The sequence below is a fragment of the Ascidiella aspersa genome, chromosome 3 (genome assembly GCF_963924565.1).
Source record: "Ascidiella aspersa chromosome 3, kaAscAspe10.2, whole genome shotgun sequence".
Lineage (NCBI taxonomy): Eukaryota > Metazoa > Chordata > Ascidiacea > Phlebobranchia > Ascidiidae > Ascidiella > Ascidiella aspersa.
This window is the reverse complement of record NC_139449.1, coordinates 38,656,202-38,678,179: the sequence shown is the minus strand read 5'-3', so window position 1 is coordinate 38,678,179 and position 21,978 is coordinate 38,656,202. Positions and strand designations below refer to the sequence as shown.

Genomic DNA, 21,978 nt, shown 5'->3' with positions numbered 1-21,978 from the left:
ACGTAGACGAGCCACACGTCATCAGTGACATCATCACGTACAAGTGCAAGAACACGTCACGCCTCTCCACCCACAAACTCCCTCCCTTCCCATGCATTGATCACGTCACAGACCCCCATTATGACGGAATGAGTCGAGCTACAAGCCTCCTCGCTGAGAGAAACTCGCGACACGTCACCGCTCACGTAGCTGATGACGTCACTAAGGGGGAGAAGAGTGACGTCACGAGCCGTGGGAAGAGCGAAGTTTCAAGCGCTGATAGAAGTCGCATCACCAGCGACGCTAGAGCACGCGTGAAGAAGCGTTACGTCAATATTGACGTCACAAGTCGTGTTACCAGTGACGTCACCAGCAGCAAACCCACCGAAGATTCTTCTAATCAAACTTCAATCCAATCTTCCACAGAACAGAGCGATGAATATTTGCCTTCTGACGACAATACAACGTCATCATCTATTGATGACGCAATCACTCCTAGCGCTGGTTTATTGGATGACGTCACAAGTTCGCCATCGAGTTCTACCATGGACGCAATCACTCCTTTTCCAAGTGCAGGGAAAGTTAAACCTCAAACTATTTTTCCAAGCGCTGCAATAATGAATGACGTCAGATGTGCGTCACACCCTGGTGACGTCACAAAGGGATGTGGATGTAAGAAACCCGACATCGGGGAAAAAGCTCGGGAGTCAGCAAGACTCAGGACCCTCTTCACCAAAATGCCCGGGGATTTCCCCCTGGATGACGTCATCCAACCGAGAAGATCCAAACTTTGCGCGTGTAATGACGTCACAAAGGCTGGACCTCGAGTGTTACGCGAGAAGCCGATTATTGCGTCAACGTTTGTTGACGAAAGCATTCAGAGACCAAAAGCTTTGAAGTCTTCCATAAAAGGTGACGTCATAGAAGTTACGTCACCTCCCAAGCACGGCGTGACGTCATCGCCCAAACACGCAGTGACGTCAATGGGTGAAATGCCGCCTTCGGGCCGAATCCGAACGATGGACCAAGACATCGAGCATTGGGCGAACGAGAAATCGAGCGAGAGCGAATTTTCCGGCGAGGAATATTGTGACGTATGTCGTGATGACGTCACACTTAAGGGGAAGGTGAATCGAAGAGTGACGTACTTGCCTTTGGACCGGGGAAGGAGACAGGAAGGTTGGTTTGTTACGTAATGCTGTTGCAAATATTTCAAGTATCTCAACTCCATAATTTTAAAGATGAAATCGTGAAATCTTGAAACATTAGTGTAATGATTTTTTTTTAAACTAAAAAATGGATTTAGGATTTCATGATGATTATATGGACAATGTACTACGTTACGGCGTAAATGTATTTTAAGGAGACCTAACCAGCTTCAATGCGAAGACCTTTAACATTCACTATTTTACCATAGTATTTATCAAAACTAGCTTATACCATTGCTTTATGTCAGTGTTTCTCACTTGGGGCGCCGCGGCACTCTAGGGCGCCATTTCTAACGCTCAAGGGTGGCGAGAGATACTTCGAATTCTTTAGGATTCCATTTTTTGCTTTATTGGTAAGCTTCTTGATATAATTTTTTTGAGTACGATAAAAACGCCGAAAATGAAAAGGTTTTATCAACCTTGTTGCACAGTTAATGTGCTGTTTCAATCTCGTTTATTGTAACGCTACAGTTAACCACTCAGCAAAAATACGAGAAAGAGTGCCGCGAACTTTTTATAATTTTTGTATATGGTGCCGTAAGCCGAAAAAGGTTGCGAAACACTGGTTTACGTTATAAACGCGAAACGTTTTGCCACTCTGGTTACACTAACGTTCGGAGAGAAAAAATACCTTGATTTCGTCTGAAATTATCGCATTTCTCTGTTTAAACTATTTTGAATAATCACAAATGACAAAGACCCACAAAAAAGAGAAAAAAAAAAAAAAAAAAAAAAAAAAAAAAAAATGACATAAACTCTTAAAATAAAGTGTTAAAAATCGTTTGTTTTGAAATTTACGATTTACTTAAAATCTTCTTTTCGGGAATTCCCCAGACGACCTGACGTCATCATCTGAGTACACGGACCACAACAGCGCCACCGAGTGGTTGGATGCAGGGGGGTGTTGCAACAACCCCGGGTGCAGGGGACTTCCCCCTAAGGGTGCCACGTGGGAAGGAGCCGAGCGAGAGAACGAGGAAAGAAGGCAATCGTACGAGAGAAGAAGTGAAGCCAGGAAGGTCAGGATAAATTGTATTATTTAAATTTTGCTTGTTGTTATTATTTTTGTTTTTTTTAATCGAGATTTTTGAAATCTTTCATGATGAATAGAAATGCTTCGCGCAAATAAATGCTCAATTTTTACCAGCTTCAATTAACCTGGTTGTCTTCTGCAGGACGAACTTGACAAACGGTATCTTCAATGGCACCCTCCCGGTCGTCACGCTCTGCCGCACGTAGCCGACCGCGATCAAACTATGACGTCACAACCTGCAGATGGGGACGTCACACAACACACTGATGACGTAGTTGAGGTGGATTGGCGTCGTTCGAACAAACCGATTGTCCACCCGAAGTTCAGGGGAAAGGATTTGGACGAAACTTGTCAACTTCACAAGGTTTGTTGGGAGTTGTTTTAGCTCTGTTGTGATTGTGCTTTATTATTGTTGGGCCCCTAGGCTGATTACTTTAAGTTGTATATTGCTGTCAAATCTAGCCCCCATTTTTATTAAAGGGCATTTCAGCCTCTTGCGTTTAAAAATAAATATATGTTTGCAGGTTTACCAAAAATTCCGCAAAAATGTTTGCAAAAGCTTAAAATTTTACTTTTAAATAGTAAGTTAAAGAAATATACAAAATAAACAAAATTTGCAACCTCAAGCATCAATTAACGCACTGATTAAACGGAGAAGGAACATTTATGTTATAATTAAAAATGTACACCTTTTTATCATTGGTCACCTGCTGCACTTACACCTTTTTCTTATCGCTTAGACTTTTAGGGAGGCTGGGAGAACCAGTCGGTATTGCAACTAACGTCAGAGCTCTCTTTGTGTCGCTGGCCGCACAACGTTTTCGCTTTTATTATTCCTATTTATGCTAACTACACTTTTAATTATTAGACGCCTCATTTCGCGTCGGGGATCAGACAGGCTGTTAAGTAGAGGGGCCCAGTATTTTTGGCGCAACCATTACACCCCGAATATTTTTTACAAACTTTTCGCCTTTTACAATTAGCATTATACACCACGTGTAGCTTTCAGGCATCTTGCCGGTCGTTAAGTAAAGGATCCAGCATTTTTGGGGCACCACAACTACTGTCCCTTCCATTAAACACTTTTCAGCTTCCAAAGTTTGATTGTTGTCGAGTACGTCACGACGAGTGGACACGCTTGAGCGAAGACCCGTCACGTGACCCCAATCGTATTTACGCGCACGTTCCGCTTGAGTGCGCCTGCAAAACTGCCGAGTCATTCCGTCCGATCTCGCCCGATTGTGCTGAGTCACCGGACAATGAGTAAGATTTTTATCATTTTAAACAAAGCTTACTTTGTGCTAAATATATTTTATCACTGAAACTTCAATTTGAACCATTTTATGGCCAATATATTTCTCGCCTATGTGACGTAACAATATACTTTATATTTATGGAATTTTGTTTTAACCCATTGATATCCTGTAAGGCAGTGTTTCCCAACCTTTTTGACACTAGTCCCCCCTTGGGCTAAATATTATTTCATATCGCCCCCTCATCTTGCTTTACAGTAAATATTATATTAATCGTTGCCTAACATCATATTGACTTCACATTCGTTTCGATAAGCTGTCAGTCATATTTTAGGTTGCCTAACATACATTCACTATTGGAATTTATACATACATTATTTCACCAGGTTATGTCATTACCAGGAAAAATTCAACTTTCTGCACCAATACTTAAAATCAGGGGTCGGCAACCTTTTCTTGTCACGGGCACCAATCAAACTCAGCAAGGTCTCTGTGGGCCGCACAAAATGTTAACTAATAATTGTGTTATTGGAATGTTAGAACAACTGTGAATCAGGCGGACCTCGGATTTTTTTCATCCATACTACTAATGAAAAGTGTAATAAAGCTACACTGTCATTCGATTAAACACCAAAATTAAACACCTGAAAGGGGCGAAATGTCAGCACGTTTAAAATTAAACATGTTTAAATTTCAGGTGTTTAGGCTTTTGCCGTTTATTCTGCCAGGTGTTTAATGCTAGTATTCAGTGTTTCCAAACAAATTTCACAATATATTATGAGGTATACAATTTTATTATACCAAACAAAACGAGTAATAATATACATATCGCATTTTCAATACAATGCAGGTGTTTATGCAAACAAAAATGCGTATGTGATAAAAAGAAAAACAGAGAAAAAGAAGATATTTTACAAATTTGAAACCTTTTGTTAATATTTATAATTGGTATGTTTGGCAAATTTTCAAGGTGGGGCCTTTTGTACATTGTTTAAAAACATATAAAAACACAGAGCAGTAGGATGGATAACTTAAATCCCGTGTATATTAACAGGCTCGAATATCAATGAAATATAATTTAACAATTTGTTCAACAAGTGTTGTTCTTCCACAAATTTAATGTCCATTCCATCCACTAATATACCAATGCAGAAAAGCTGCTGTGCCGTCCACTCCAAAGGTTTGCCCAATAAAGGCCTCGAAGAGCTTTTCTTTTTAGAAGACGAGTTGAGCATGGCTGCCTAAGAAATAAAATTTAGATCAATATAATACACTGCAGTGATTAAATTATACACTATCACTGAACAACTCTTTATTCATTTGCTCATAGTAAATTTTTCAAGTTATTCACCAGAACCACTGCATGTCATAAAAATATGTTTTAGTTTGTCACCAATCACTACAAAAGCATATTATTATGAGATGTACTAGGTTTGGTGGCAATGTACTCTTTGAGCATGGCATTAGAAAATGTATTATTTATGTTACACTGTAACCTAAAGACATCGCAATGATTACAAAACAAGTTCATTTTTATTGTTTTAATATCTTTATGACCCACTAAAATTAAAAAAAAAGGTTCACCCTACTATGAAAACCCAATTAAATCATTAAATAATTTCAGATAAAAAGTAAATATGTGAGCCAGAATATTGCATTGGCCATATTGCTTAAACTAGTGATAAACAATCTGACCAAAAAAAGTCGCCCATTACTGGGACATGCAGAACAAACATTATACACAAGTTATGGAACACAACACATAAATTAAATATCTATTCAATTATATGTATTTACCACAAATTTTAAGGTTCAATAAATGAACTTGGGAAGAAGAAAATTTTAGTTTGTTTACCTTGTGTATCGATTTTAGTAGATCTATACTCTTTTGTTGTTTTCCACTTGAACTTTGTCACAGACTTTTATTTTACCATCTTACACTGCAGTTAAAATTCCTGTAAATAAATAAAAACTCTAATTATGTAAACTATATCATTTTATTAAAGCGTCAGTAGCATACCAAAAGTACTACATATTAAATTTTACATTTAAAGCTTCAATGTAAGATTTAAACTATGGAAATGATAAATTAAAACTAAAACACATATTAAAGTACTTCAGAAATTTTACAGAGATAAAAAAAAATAATTTGCTGGCTGCTACTAACAAAATAAAAGAATAAACTATATTAATGTAAAACATGTAAGTAAAATTTACTTACATTTTTAACCTAATCTCCTGTGAACCAAGTTTTTCTGAAGTTGAAAAGAGCAAATGGTTTGCTGTCATTGATTGCCCTGAAACAAAGCAGTGTAATCTAAATACCTTTAAAAATAATGATTTAATAAAAGCATACTTGATTGTTAACAGAATAATTAAAGTGCTACTTTAGACAAGAAATAGCTTACAAACCTGTTTCGTTTAATTTTCCATGTCTACATGTGTATGGCACCAAACTATTATGAAGTAGTCTTTTACAACTTTCATTGCTTTTGCCTAAAATTCTGAAACAAAAATCCAATTTCAGACATTTCGTTTTCGCTTGGAAAACTTTTTTTAAACATAAATTTCACACTCTAGACCTGCCCGTCTTCAAGCGTCTTGCACAGCTAATAAAACATTATCACTACACATTTATCAAAAAGCAAATTAAAATAAATAATATATATATAAATCACCACTATACACATTAGTATTTGTTTTACCTCAATCTTAGTAACTCGAAAGCCAAAAATACGCAAAACCGTCTTTAACTGTAATGTATAATTTGTACTGGTTAAAAGTCAAACTTTTTTTCGGCATTTTGAATTCCCGCGTTGGTCACAGTCACAGACCAGTGGATATGCTTTGTTGATGTTCATCGGACCGAATCAATTTCAAATAATTTCAATCATGAGTTGATTTATTGAATGTACTTTATATGTACAATATGACAAAAACTTGTTTTACAACAAAACAAAATTTACTATAAATAGTTAAAATATATCGTAAATCAAACATTTAATAAATAATACTTACTATTCGTCATACGTTAAACAATTTAAATTTGAAAAATATATAAGCTTCACGGCGATACAGCATTGCCCTAGAAAAAATCCTTTCCAATGATTGTTTTCGTCACGCGTATTTTATTGCTGGCGCAATTTAAGTAGGTCATGGCGGCGCAAGACCGCACAGCTTCGCTTTTTACTTGGGTGGTACAAAGTTATTCGCAAGCTACATAATGAAATCAAATATTGGATTTAATGGCACGTCAAGAACACAAACCAGTATTTTCATGATTGTCGTTATATTTAAAAAATGAAATGACGCCCAATAAGCCGTACAGATGTTAAGTGAAACCATGAATTAAGTCATTCCGTTTATTGTGATCTGTTACGATCAATCGATCCTACATGCAAACTTGTATAGTTAAATATTTGACGAAATCGTACATAAAACAACTGTTCAGTGCTTTAAAATACCAATACCCCTAATCAACATCTTATAACTTCAACATAAATTACTTGAGCTATTGCTTTACAAGAATGTATCGAATTAAACATGTCTAATAATTGACGTGTTAAATTATGAAGTGTTTAATCGTAAACATGTTTAAATTCGTCAATTGTGCTTAAAATCACCTAATAATCGTTGTTAAAAAAATATCAGGTGTTTAACATAAAATCGTTCAGGTGTTTATAATTTAAACACCAAAACTAAAATTAAACACAAAGGTGTTTAAATTAGGTGTTTAAGTGTTTAGATTTTAAACGTGTATAGACCGTTTTGGTGTTCAAATTTAAACACCGTTCTGACATGAGGAAACGCTATAACCTTAGGGTTTATAGATAGTGTAATTTAGTGTTTGTTAAGCTCTTTAAGTCCTGGCGCACCTGGCGAGCGAAGCGAGCGCAATATTTTTGGGGTATACCAACATTTCTTTTAAATTTCGTGCTAGTATTTGTTATATTGCCGAAAAAAATCAAAAAATGTTAAAAAATATATGTCTAATATTTTTAAATGCGTTTTCCTTTTGTCCGCAACCGTAAAAAAGCGCTAATCTATTCCAAAGACAGCATCAAAACGTAAACAAACTGGACGTAGAAAGATCATTGGCGAGAAGCGCGAAAATTTTTTGCCCGCACTAAGTTAAAATAGTCAAAAAGTATTTAAAATGGACTCGTGTCAAGTTGTCAAAGAGGTGGCGGGCCGTAAGTTGGCGACCCCTGCCGCGTATAAAACTGTGAAACGCAACAACAACCAACAACTTTACATAAGAAAGTGAATTATTACGTAACAATGGTCGGGAAACTACTACAAGTTCGCAGTACAAAAGTTGCCATTTAAGGTTAAAAGTTATCTACAGTCCTGTTTGTTACTATTTTTATGTGAACTTTTTATAAAATTAAGCCTATAAGTACTTTTATGTAACGCCCCCTTATGTGCATTCAGCGCCCCCCAAATTAGAAACAGACCCAAAACGCCCCCTTGTAACTCGCCAACGCCCACAAGGGGGCGGTACCGCCCACGTTGGGAACCTCTGCTGTAAGGTGTTCAATAAAGACCTTAAGGTTGTGTTTGAACATTAGGGTTGAACGATTAAATTGGACGTAAGGAATATAAAAAATAAAAATCCTTGGATGAAAAACTAAAAAAATTATGTGAAAGTTATATTTTCAAATTAAACCAAGTTCATAGAAAACGACCTCCCGTGACCTTTGTACTCGGGTATTCCCCAGCATCTGCCCCGAGTGTCACGTCACAATGGAACACGCTCAACAGCGCCTCCCGTGTTCGAGGTACCTTCTCCCCCTCAAAGCTCTACGTTGCTACGAAGCCGCTCTCTTGGTGGGGAAATCCCCGAAAGTGACGTCACTACCCGACACCATGGACACGGCGCGTGACGTCATCGACAGCAGTGACGTCAGTCTGGTGGCGCCCAATCAGCAACAGGCTTTGATGGAGTTGATGGGACTTACAAAACGGAAAGGTGATTGGCGTATACGGACGTAATTTGCGTATACGGACGTGATTTGTGCGTATACGCTCGTGGTTTGTGCGTATACGGACGTGGTTTGCGAATACGGACGTGATATGTGCGTATACGGACGTGGTTTGTGCGTATACGGACGTGGTTTGCGAATACGGACGTGATATGTGCGTATACGGACGTGATATGTGCGTATACGGACGTGATATGTGCGTATACGGACGTGGTTTGTGCGTATACGGTCGTGGTTTGTGCGTATACGGACGTGATTTGTGCGTATACGGACTTGATGTGTGCGTATACGGCCTTGATGTGTGCGTATACGTACGTGATTTATGTGCCTAAACGGACGTTATTCGTGATATGTATATCATTTTGTGCGCATACGAACATAAGTTAACTGTGAAAAAGTTCCCTTAAATCACGATTATTGTTCCAGTTCTGCAATGTAATATTTCTTCCATTGTTTAGGAGCTCGTCACGCTTCACCGACTCCCAGCCTTATTTCAATCGGCTCTTCCACGACATCTAGTGACGCGTGTTGTCACGTGAAAAAAGCGCGCCAACTTCCCACAATGCATCTGCAGGGATTCGGGTAATCCACTACTTTTAAGTATTTCTTTCGAATATATAATGTTAAAAGTGGAAATATAAAAAAAATAAAAATGTGAAAGATATTGTGTGTGTCAAACTTTTAAAACCTAAGAATTACTTTGTTGAGCCAATGTTTCGGCCAACATTTAACGTTGGACAAACAAATAAATACAAGAAGAATTTATTTTTAGTAAGTTTTAAAACTTACAATTGTTACGTCACACAAGATGCGAGTCAATTCTCGATCCCAATATTGTCGACATCTTGCACCCTCTACCGATGAGCTGGTGGCGACGTCACGAGCATTTGTTACGTCACAGTCAGTCGTGTGTCGACGAGTGCGTGAGGTCACGTGTTCTTGTGGCGCGAAACAAGAAAGACGCGCGAACCGAACACGAAAAAACCTGCCAGGTGCGAAACTTTGTCGGCTATGTGAGAATTTGAGAATGTGTGAGGCTTGAAATACAACACAAAATACAAAATTAGCGTTACATTTAAAAACATGTTTAGCATTTTATTGCTTAGCCGGCGACCCCATTGTGGATAAATTGCATGGTTTGTAATAATCATTGATGCAGAACTGATTTCTGTGTTTGTTTTTTCTCATCTGAAATACCTAATTATTTCACCTGTTTCGTAGGTTACCTGATTTCACAGTATATTTGCCAAGGGTTTGAATTGACTTTGTGTATTTCTAAATTCACCCAATATTTTGAACTTAGAAACCTATGGTTTTTCTTTCTGAATTAAACAGCGACTTGAACATAGTTTTGTTTATCCCGAAGTCTTGTATTATGGGAATGTAAGTTTTCTAAAGGAACCATCAATCCGCTAAGGTTTCTGGTAATTTGTTGTTTTTAAAGTTATGCGTTATTAGCACGAGTTTTGAAAATGCATTTCTTCCAGGCTTGTCGATCTTTCTACCCGAGCCAAGACATGACGTCACCATACGACGATGACGTCATAGGACCGACTGTTCTCGGACCTCGCTACAGCGAAATGCTTCCGGTGCTTTGGAGACCGACCATCCGGGAGTTTGGAGAGAAGCCCAAGAGCTGGGGTGAGTTTGATGACGTAATTACGTGTGTGGCGTCATATTGAGGTCACTGCGAGAGTTGTAACGTCATTATGTGGTTCATTGTGTCTTTTGAATCGCAATTCAAAATAATTCAAACTATTGACTCCATATTGCTATTTATGATCCTTATGACATCATCGTTGTGGTTAGAGGAATTGATGACGTCATCTTTGTGGTTTTGGGACTTTCAGGTGAACACCGATCTCGCATCCGATTTTACCGCCAGATCATCCAGCAAGCTGTGACCTCTACTCGAATCGTCCTCTTGACCCCTGACCTTGTGGGTCAACAAAGCGACGACAATGACCCGGTTGTTACGTCACACCACGCAACAAAGCTCGCTTACTTTAGGGAAATGATGAAGTCCTTCACTCAGTTGTGGGACACAGGTCAGTTAAATCAGTGGTCGGCAACCTTTTTTACACTGCGGACCGGTTTAAAACTGAAATTTTGGCGCGGACCGGCCTTAAAAAAACAACAAATGTTCAGGGAAAGAAATTTAATAATCTTTTTTCCAATAAACTAATTAAAATGCATGCGTTGTTTCGAAAATTTCCTGCCTGAACATCAACCTTGTTTATAAACATTGTCTGTCTGATTTAATTGTATTGCACTTTGGGGTAAGAACGCTTCAACTTTAAAAACATTATATATGGCCCGTTTTCGAAACATTGTACGCACGAGGATTTAGATTTTACAATAAAAATGCATTTTTTTATGTTGTAAACATGCTATGTAACTGATATGGCGCACCTCACGAGTGCTTGATACTTGGCATTTTTTTATGATACCAATCAAACATGGAGTATATTTAAACGAAAGGTAATGTGTTTTAAATATAAAAATACTTTCAATTGTTTTTGACTTTTTCCTATCGTTTTCCGACTTTTATGTACGGTTTGGGTTTAAATCAAATCATTAATCTGGCAACCCTGCTACGGACCGGTAACGAACTCCTCGCGTACCGGCGTTTGCGACCACTGAGTTAAATGCCACAGCGTCATTTAAATAGAACAAGTCTTTTTTAAGCAAAGTTTTTTCAAGGTATGAGCAAACATTCGGTTTTTCAGTTGCCAGTCTTCGAGAGAGCGACCTTGTTGGCGATGATGACGTCAGAATTGCCCAAAACTTTGCGAATGAAGTCAGTGAAGAAGATTACCTCAATTGTGAGTAACTAAGAACACAATTGTACTTTAAGTTTATGGTTGATAAGAATGTTTGCTGTTTTAAGATGGTAACCCTTGTAAAACTTTTAACTTTCATTGCAATTTTTTTGTGACTTTTTTAAGTTTTTAAGTTCTGTTATTTTTAGGCTCCCAAGACTCGACCTTGATTGATGACGTCGTCAAATTTATGAAGGTATTTTTACAATTCAAGCAAACACTTTCCGAAACTCACAAATTGTATTTTTTTCCCACGCAGGATAGTTTATGCGGAAGTGTTAGCGACTGCAGGGTGGCGCTAGAGAACCCGTGGGAGCTTCCGGTCGAAAGTCAACATCAGACGAAAAAGTTCCTGTTCTGTTTGCGAGAAAACTTGGTGAGTTCTAATAATGGACATTTGCACCAAATATTGTTTTTAAATCTAAAACAACGAAGGAATAAGTAATTGTTGTAAGCAGACGAGTGCGCGACAACTCTGTGGACAACATCTTTACTTTTGTTGCAACTCCACATTGAAGCGGTTTGTGCAACATACTCTCGGTCTATCTGTGATCGAAATTATATAGCTGTCACCCCTTACTTTTTACAACATCCCAAAAGGTCACAAAATAATGACGTCACATGTACCCCTACGTCATTATCCAACTTTTTTAGCGGCAATGGTGTTGGAAACACTCCTAACCTTCCATATTAAAACATAAAATGAAATAATATAAAATTTTTAACTTTACTTTTTGCCTCTTATTTCTTTGTGGAAATTTAATTTCGATTTTTGTCAAAAAATTTAGAAATGTTTTTTATTCTTTTTTCTGTTTCACAGTCGGGAAAGTACCCAAACGACGAAGAGCAGGCGGATGTGCCGCTAGCTGACGCCCTTGAGTCGTGTGTGATGACGTACTTTGATGACGTCATCCGCAAAGTGATGACGCACACGTGCATATTGAGGGCGCTCAACAACAGCACGGGAGTGAAGCAACATCTGTCCAACATCAACAACGTCACCAGGTTTCTAGGCAACGTAGTCGCTGACGTAATAGTTACCTAATGACGTAGATGTCGTTTTCAATTTAAAGCTGAACTCGTTGTCTTATGAGTTTGGGCGCATGTATTGCTTAAAATTTCTTACCTACAATTATATCCAGCAGTATTTTTCGTTTTGAAAAATGGTGAATTAATTTTACCACTTTTTGAACTTAAAACCTAATTTAAAATTTTCAAAAAAAATTATTTTTATTATATTTTACTGAGCAATGTATTACCTGGAAATTTTTTGCCTAAAAATTCCTGAAATTTTTTTTTTTTGTTCGTCTGAATGACAGTTTTTCACCTCACCAAGAGCATTAACACGACTACTTACATCATCAGGCACTACGTCACTATTTTTTACGTCATTAGATATTACGTCACGTAATGCTAGGTCACGATCTCAACTTCGGTAATTATCACAGTTTACAAATATCAACTGGAAACAGCTCTTCTATTCACTGCATCTTTGCATTACAGATGGTTTGAACGCTAGAGCTTAAACGCAATAACCAGGCGAGTTGTCGCTTATTGTCAAACCATTCCATCACTTCATTGTCGCAGGTTGGGTTTGGCCAAGTTGCTTCGCTTCAGTGACATGCTCGACTCAGCCATGCATAACATACGTCACGTGATGGGGAGGTGCTTGAAGCAAGGAGGAGGAGGTGGGAGTGAGTGGGAGGAGGAATGGTGGAAGAGGATTGAGAAAGGAGCAGACGCTTCATCATTGCACGACAAGATAACAGCGATCCTCAACAACCCGCTTCAAAGCACCACACTTGATGACGTACTTATCGAGTTCGAACGCATGCGTCATCAAATCAAGTACGACATGACGTTATCCTCCTACGAAATGACGTCACTACTCCGATACAGAGATGACGTGGCCCTTGCGTTAGCCAATGACGTCACACTCACAAGCGGACTTCGCGAGTCGAGGTCAACTTATGACGCGTGGACCGCCTCTGAGGTCACCGTATCGTTACGTGACGTCAGACCTAGCCAGCCGGAACATCGTGACGTCACCAGAACTAGTGGCAAAGAATCAACTCACAGTGACGTAAATGCTAATGACGTATCGCTTCGTGAAACGATGAGTGGCCAGGTGAAATCTGATGACGTTGATGATCATGACGTGAAAAGTGATGACATAATAGCCGATGCGGTGATGACGAGCAGTGACACTGACGTCACTCCTGAAAGACCGAGGGTATTTCCCAGTTTGGAGAGGGCTCTTTACAGGAACGAGGTCAGATTATTGATAAACTTGAAAAAGTTGATCAGCTTATTTTAAGAAACATTTTATGTCTATTATATAAACTGTAACTCCTTATTTCTGTTGATTATTTTCTCTTATTTTAATTTTTTGTTGAAAACTAAGGTTTTATTACAAAATTTGCTGTTTGTTTTCAATAAAATTGTAATAAAAATATTTTCTTAAACATTTTTTAACAGGATTCTAGTTTCACCGACTCGCTTACAACTCGAGATATTACGTCAAGTGATGACGTCACAACCCCCATGCCCAGCGCCGGCTTCGACGTGGATCGTGACGTCACAAACAAGAGTGACGTCACCAGTTTCTACAGTGACGCAATAAGCACCGACCGCTGCAGCTTCTACACTTGCTTGTCCGACAACGAATACCAGGAAGAGAAAAAGGTTAAGAAGCGCGTCAGGTTCAACCTTGATGACGTCACATCGGAGTATGACGTCACTTCAAGTGATGACGTCATGGGACTTCCTACGCCATCCGGTGGCGAGGCGGCGGTTGAAGTTCAAGATGTGACCAGAGATGGATTAAAAACGAAGAAGGGAAGAAAAATGCTAGAGGAAATATTTGGAACCAACATGACTCCGTGAGTATTCATGTGAAAAGTTTGTGATCGTGAGTATTGATGTGAAAATTTTGTGATCGTGAGTATTCATGTGAAAATTTTGTGATCATGAGTTCATATCTCAAGTTTAACTTCATGAAAATGTAACTCAAGATTGTCATTAGGTTTCCTAACTTTGTATTTATATGTGTGAGATGATTCTACAAAAGGCTTTAAGTACGACTTGGTCAATTTTTATAAAAAGACATCAAAAAAGTTGACTTATTCTAGAAGCAACTAATGAACCAACATAACCAAAACATTTTTGGTAAATTTTTTGATCCAACACTTTACCTTCATCAATATAAACTAAGAAAAAATACACTAACAGTTGCTTGTTAATTGTTGTATTCTCGTATGTCTTACAATATGCCCGTTTTCGTCTGTTGTGAAACGCATAACTGCCAGACCATAAAAAAACATGGTACAAAAAACAAAAACAGTCAACGTTAAAGTACATTGCTTAAAATCAAGGATTCTCAAACTGTGTGTCGCCTGGAGATGGTTATTTGAAATAACATATTTTATAGATTATTTTGTTGTTTTTGCCAATCTATAAATCGGGTGCCAATCTTTAACGTCAAATTCTTGTCAGATTTATATCTAGGTAAATGCGGCTACCAACAAAGATTAATTTTACAGAACAACCTAACAATTGGCATGAAGCGAAGCATGCGAGGTTTCAATGCAAACTTCATTAGGTAAATGATAACATTCTAGTATTCACCTTGGCGTGTATTAAGGCGCGAATATCAAGTTGAAATATTACCGCTGTGTCGTAATTTAGCCGCGAATTTTTTTTAGTGTGCCGCCAGCTGAAAAGGTTTAACCATTGCTTAAATGTTCGCATTATGAGAAGTATGAAGTAATGTCTGCAACATGCGCATCTCTTGTTATTAAAAGAAATTTCCCGAACTTCACAAATCGTTTGTTGAAATTACAAAAAGCCGAGGTCGTGAGTTCGAACCTCACCGCAGGCTAGATCTACGAGCAGGATGCGGCAGGCAACGGTGCTGTGATTGTTCCTCTCTGCGGGAGCCTTGTTTTTACAGAAATCCTTGCTGCTCGGCTGATTTGGTTTTTTTCATCCTTAAGTTGCATTCAGTAAATCGTCAGACGATTTCTTCAATCATGTCGTCACTTGATTTCTAAAAATATAAATGTGTTTCACATCAGTCAAGTTAAGAAAAAATTAAACCAAATAAAACCTGTCATTCCTAGATATGTCAAATATCACCTTAAAACAGGGGTTCTCAACCTTTTTTATATGTTTTATCGTCAAAAATAAATATTAAATTTAACCCCAATTATAAAGTGGGTCTAATTTATAAAAAAACCAAAGTAACAAATTACATCAGTTACATTCAGTGCGACGGCTGTCCTTGTTATTGTGGCAACGAGTTGTTCAATGTTTGGTAAAGCAGTAGGTAATGCACAACGAATATCATATTCAACATAAAGTCGGTTTCGTAGTTTATATTTGATCGTAAGCAATGCAGAGAAGCCGCTTCGCATAGGTTAGTTGAAGAAAACGGAACCAGAATATTCAGAGCTTGAATACATATCATTGGATTTACCCCCTAAAACGAAGAAACTGCCTGCCTCAAAACGTACAGTTCCTAATTCAGGGATGGGGAACAACTGTAGTGACCCACCACAGATTTTTAATGACCCACTTGCCTCTCTAGAAATATCGAAATTTTGTCAATGTAAAAAAATCGAAAATGTGTGCAGAACAACCAAAAATAATTTTGTTTATCGCTGTAAAACGTAGGTGGCGATAATTTTAGGGAAATTAAGAGTTTGCAGCTAAAAATTTGTAAAATTCTGGTTAATCCATACTGAAAGCTTTGTGCTGAACTCCTGTAATACCATAAAAATGCTGCAGCATTTGTTAACTATTTAGTTTCTTAACTTGGAAATCGCCCAAAAACCTTGAATTTACCATATCAAGACAAATACACTTACAACGCAGCAGCAAAGCTTCGCATAAAATTAGCATATCTTACAATATATGACCCACTTGTGCATTTTGCAATTGAGAATGCGTTTGTGACCCGCGCGATGAAAAGGTTCGCCATCCCTGACCTAATAGATTAAAACTTCTTACCGTGATTAAATTTTCCACGAACAACATCAGCCATTCCCTGCCCTCTTGCGCCACCGGGCGGTTCTCCAGGTTGAGTAGAAAGTCGATCACCCCAGCGTCTAGCGGCTGTTCCGACACCCTTCCCCCCTCCCTGCAACAATCGTTGCATCCGCTGAAGAATCCGCACCGCGTCAAGGTCAAACCAAGGTCAAACCACAAGCAACACACTACGTAGAAGTGATCTTGGGGGCAAAACATACGACCTTGGGCCATGTGATCTCCAGTCTGGACTGCTTCATCTGTTTGACCTTGAAGCAGAAGTTTTTCACCTTGCGAATCGCGTTGACCTTGACCTTTGTGCTTTCGCCAAACTGACACGCGACAAAGTCCGATGAGCGCAAAGACGCCCTTCACGGCTGCCACGAAAGCGAAAATGGCGCTAGAGAGCAACACGAAATCGAAGCTGGCGTCACTGCAGGAATTCCTTAAGCACGCGACATCTAGTGGCCCGCGAGGTTTGCTCAGTTTGGCCGGTAGGTGGCAGATACGGCGCCTACCGCTTGACAGAATGTGAGCGAACAAGGAGCAGTAGAGGGCGCATATGAGCAGGTTTGTGATGACAGCAAGTTGGCTTCGGATCTTGTAAAGCAGCGCGGCTTGTCCGCACCTGAGCACTCCACGCAACGATGAAAGCAAACACCTCAGCTCGCTAACTTCAAGTCCTTGATCTGACTCTGCGGGGTTTGGGTCGCGCAAAGCCCGCAGAATCTGGCGCCGCGTCATTGAGAGGTTGTCGCCTATCTGCAGCACTTTGGCGAACTCAGTAAGAGCTCCGCGAACAACTGGGACGTAAAGCCACCAGCTCGTGCTAAGCTGGACGCAAATCAACGACAGAAGAGAGAGGAGGTCTAGGTTGCGCTGCGCTCCACTGACCAAGCGGAACGAGCACTCAGCTGTGACATACAGGGCAACCTCCTTGGAATCCTGACAGCTTGCGTTGTGTTTTGGTAGTGGAAGACAGACGAGGTGGGATGATTGTGCGTAGGTGCAAATGTAAACCGTGGCCAGGAACATGAGGGCGCTGCAAACTTTACCCCCCGTCTCCCACCAGGGGCGGAACCCGGTGCTGTAGAGAATATCCCCCAAACCGAAAACGTCCCACAGCATTTCTTGCTTCATTTCGATTTGCCTTTGAAAACTAAATTTGTAAAATCTGCCGTATTTCAAAAGTTAAAACATAGTTTACGATTGTTACAGTAAGTCAGTACTTTTCGAATTATTTCCTTACGACGTATTTGAGGTGTTTTGATGAACTTTACGACGCACTCAGTGTTAGGAATATTACTAATGTTTTATTTACTTATATGTTTGTAACAGAAAATCAATTCAATCGCTGTAGTTATTCTTAACGATGAATTGGAATGACACATGCCAGAAAATAACAATAATATATGCAAGCATTTTAATGCCACATTATAGTTTATACACAAAACCGAATCATTGTGCGAGGTCCTTGGAAAATTAAATTGACGCAGCAGAATGTCGCAAAACACATTTGAGAAGCTCTACAATAAGCTATTGTGGGGCAACATTAAAACCAAGGCTTAAAAATAATATCTAGATACTTTAAACAACCAAACAAATGTTATTAATCAAATTTATCGAATATCCCTTGAAACTTTCTAATTAAATCTCGATTGGCGTTTTGGCGTTTTGATTGAAAATTTTCAATAAACAACGATCGGTTAAGTTGTTCTCTGCTTAACATTGCACGCCCACAGTTTCGCGATAACATCTAAAGTCACACTTATATTGCGTCCAAATTTGTTTATTTATTCCACTGAAACACCTCGAACTGATAATTTTCTGCACATATAGGCTCAACTATCAAAGATGCCGTCACAAAACAAATCGATTTTAAGATCTTACTGTTTTTATTCAAAATCGTGCACAAATATGCAAATGAAGTTGAGTCAAATAGATTTAATGTAAAGCCAAAGCAGTTTTCCGAATAATCCGATTTCTTTGGAAAAAATCATTCCAGATTTTTTAACTACAAACATTTTCAATTAGACCTTTATGAAGCCTTAACAACTAGTCCACGTACTCCCAAAGTTAAGAATACTTGCCTGACGCAACAGACAGCTGCTGTGACCGCATAGTCACCTTCGCTAGTTCGCTGTCTGGAACTTATCAAGGTGTATTGTCCACGCAACGTTCCGCTGCGCACGAGCGCAAAAAACAGCTGAGACGTGACGGCCAACCCAGATCGAATAACTGAGCAAGTTGCTGCGCCAAAGACAAATGTTGGGTGTTCTAAACCAAAAATCACCAAAGCAACAACTCAAGCTCAATTCAAAAAAGAAGCCATGAACAAAAACTGAAGCCACATTCAAAAACAAGAGCTGTGAACAAAAACTAAAATTGAAAGGCATGAGATATTGACAACAACTTAAGTCCAAGTTAGTTTAACCCAGTGTTTCTCAACCTTTTTTACTTGGCGGCGCACCTAGAAACATTTTAAAAAGTGACGCCGCACTTGCGAGCGAAGTGAGCGCGAAATGTTTTAGGTTTACCCTTACTTTTCTTAAATAGCTTGCAATTGTTTGTTATATAGGCTTTATAGTTGCAGTCTTTAAAGGGACTTCAGCCTCGAGACCAAAATAAAAACAATATCAACTTCGGAACAAAACACAGTTAGGAATAAGGCGAAAATAGGACTAATACCTAATAGTGGCAATAATATTTAGGTCTGATTTCCGAAATCGGAATCAGACCTAAATGGCCAAAATAAGGCCTATACAACCTTTTATCTAACCCCAAACCCCACCTATAACTATCACTAACTCTTTGCGTTCCATCTCTTATAAGTGATGCTTGAATTGCTTCTCAGTCACATTAACTGAAGATGATACAAGCTCGTATTGAAACGTCTTTATCAAGATGATGTCGATCTACTCGACCTTTTTGGCTTTGCAATTTATTATCAAGCTAAAAATTACATGTTTTATATATTCAATTATTTTTTATTTTGCTCGCGGCGCTCCTGGCAGCCTTTCATGGCGCACCAGTGCGCCGCGCCGCACCGGTTGAGAAGCGCTGGTTTAACCGAAGGCCAAGAAGGGGCAAGTTTCCTAGCTTGTAGCATGATTAATCAATTATTATAATTTAAAAATTGTTAGTGGTATATTTTTGTAATAGTATCGATTAATGAAACATGCACACATATGTGTGTTGACAACTGAGATCTAGCCCTTCTGAAGCTGATTTTTGACCAACGACTACGGTTTACGTATCATTTACGCCTGACGTATTATATAGTACTGTGGATCCCCTTCAATATGAAGTTGCTTGTACTAACAAATTGAGCAAGCATTGGCGTATGGTTGTTTCTCGACTCGCTCCTCTCTGAGCCTGCATAGCTCAGTTGGTAGAGCGACGGTCCCGGCTTGAGTCGTGAGTTCGAACCTCACTGCAGGCTAGTTATTTTTCTAAGCCAAAATAAAAAATATTTAACAAAATATGTCCGATTTTTTTTAATACGTTTTCCACTTGTACCCGCACAAACCATTTGAGAAGCGCTGTCCTGCTGTATAAAACATATGGTTCAATTGGGAGACATTATACACTAAACTTCAAAATAATAATTTTGCACCGGGCCTCTCAAGACAAATGGTTGAGAACCACTGTTTTAAAGTTTAACCCTTTAACACGATTTTGCAATTTCCCAACTCCCCGGTAAAAATGTTATTTTCATGCAATAATACCTCGTAAAACTGGCGATTAATTCAAACAAATTTTTGCTGCAGAGAGCAAATGACGTCATCGTTTGAGTGCAACACGAACGCTCTGATTGGTGGAGAGAAGGGCGGTTATTCTCACCACCTTTCAACCGGTCTGCAGACCTTTATGCTTGGAGCTATCGGTGAGTGCGTGTGAAAATAATCTCATTAGGCCTTCAGAAGCTACAATGGATTTGTCGTAATGGAAAAAAATAATAATAAAATTAAAAACTTTAAATGTAATTTAACGTAGTGGCAACTGTTTAACCGTTTTGACAATTTATCATTTTAAAATTTAAGGTTAAGTAAACGTTTAGACATTCACTTATATCATTTACTTGAATATGTTTTGAATAGTTGTTTAAGAAGTTCACTTTAACGCACGTGACTAGGTTAATAAAATTAAATAAAATTTATACTCCGCTAATCAGAAAATATGCAAAACCTATACGTTTACATTTATATATACTAGAAAACTTTAAATGCGATGATGTGGTCGAATTAAAATAAAACAAACTTAAAATATTACATTTAACAACTGATGCTTTATATAAATTCCACCAAATAAAATGCACCCATTTAATAAACCCTCCCCCAATATCTTGAACATTCTTTCACTTCCCAGTTGCATGTGGAGCTTGCGCCGTTTTCTTCTCGCTTTTCATTGGTCCAGAAGATCACGTGATCCTGTCAGCTCTACCAATAGCAATCCTCGTGTTCGGGTTTGTCCTTGAGCCCCTGAAATGTTTGACCTTGGCGTGGATTTTGTCAGCCATGAGGTGACGAGTTTGTTTAAAAATATAAGTTTGTTTTAAACTGTCTTTATAAAACCTTGTTTGGGAAACACAAAAAAATACCCACAAAGCAACAATAGCTCGGAATTATCCATAATAGCATAACAATAAAAACCAAATACGCAGTAATACCTAAAACGGAATAACACCTAAAATTATCGGAATAAGACCTATTATTTATTATCGGAATAACTTCTGCCATTTTAACGCTATCAAATATACTTCATTTTAAACAATTGAGCCTTTTCTAAGCTTTGGTCTGTGTTTTATAAATTTGTGTTACAAAAAGTCATGAATGAGAAAACTAGCCTGCAGTGAGGTTCGAACTCACGACCTTGGTCATACCGGGACCCTCGCTCTACCAACTGAGCTACACAGGCTCCGAGGGGAGCAAGACGAGAAAATAAGTTAAAACACCCCTTCATTTTGTTTTCTCCAGACGTCTCCCCTATCGCTCCACTCATCCGCTCTACATCAAATCCGATCCAACCGTTATGAAACGAGCGTCGGCGCTGTCTCCATCCAAGCGTGACCGATACAGGCACGAAACGGCAGCCAAGCGTGAAGACGTGACGTCAGCGAGTGATTACGAAACAGCTTTGTACGAGAAATACTGCCGGAACCTATCGCGCCCGGGACTTCCCCGGAAGCTGCGCCGAAAGGTCCCTGCCCTCGCCGAGAGTGACGTATCTATAGAGGAGTACGCAGCGTCCTCTAGCGACCTGGAGGAAGCCAAGCCGGGTGACCGGCAGGGGGCGCTCGATGGGGGTCGCCAACACACGATCGCATTCAGCAACGAAATCAACAAACGGAACCCTTTTGGAAAACCCACGCTCTACCGGGAGCCCGCTCTCGACCAGGGGGAATCCCTGGACGCCCTCTGGCCCCACGCGAGCTTTGATGACGTTATACCAGAGCGCCCAAGCGGAACCAAATTGACCAAGATTACCTTCAATGACGAACCGAAAGACCTAGGACCGCTTCTTGTCGAGGGGAATTCCCACACGAGTGGTGACGTCACTCGAAGGCGTTCGAGCGGAACAGAGGGTATCGATGCGGGGAAAGCCCCTGAGCAGCGCACCACTGATGCGTCATCAACTGATCTGTCAATCACTTTGTAAAATATTGTTTAT

The 21,978-nt window shown here is 39.2% G+C and overlaps 1 protein-coding gene, 1 long non-coding RNA gene and 1 other non-coding gene across 3 annotated transcripts; all 3 read right to left on the bottom strand.

The window, feature by feature from the left end:
• Positions 1-4,486: 4,486 nt before the first annotated feature.
• On the bottom strand, positions 4,487-5,960 carry LOC146162905 (uncharacterized). The gene is made up of 4 exons (XR_014494682.1): positions 5,886-5,960; positions 5,695-5,770; positions 5,329-5,428; positions 4,487-4,714 (listed from the first exon to the last, which is right to left on the bottom strand). It is a non-coding gene; the product is annotated as an uncharacterized LOC146162905 (long non-coding RNA).
• Positions 5,961-14,612: 8,652 nt separating this feature from the next.
• LOC146162904 (uncharacterized) lies at positions 14,613-17,517 on the bottom strand. Its single transcript, XM_083385380.1, has 2 exons — positions 16,291-17,517; positions 14,613-15,328 (listed from the first exon to the last, which is right to left on the bottom strand). Exons 1-2 carry the CDS (start codon positions 17,446-17,448, stop codon positions 15,293-15,295), a joined length of 1,194 nt encoding a protein of 397 aa, XP_083241506.1. The 5' UTR covers positions 17,449-17,517; the 3' UTR covers positions 14,613-15,292.
• A 3,634-nt stretch (positions 17,518-21,151) lies between these two features.
• Positions 21,152-21,225, bottom strand: Trnat-ggu (transfer RNA threonine (anticodon GGU)). Its single transcript has one exon. It is a non-coding gene; the product is annotated as a tRNA-Thr (tRNA).
• Between the last annotated feature and the right edge of the window lie 753 nt (positions 21,226-21,978).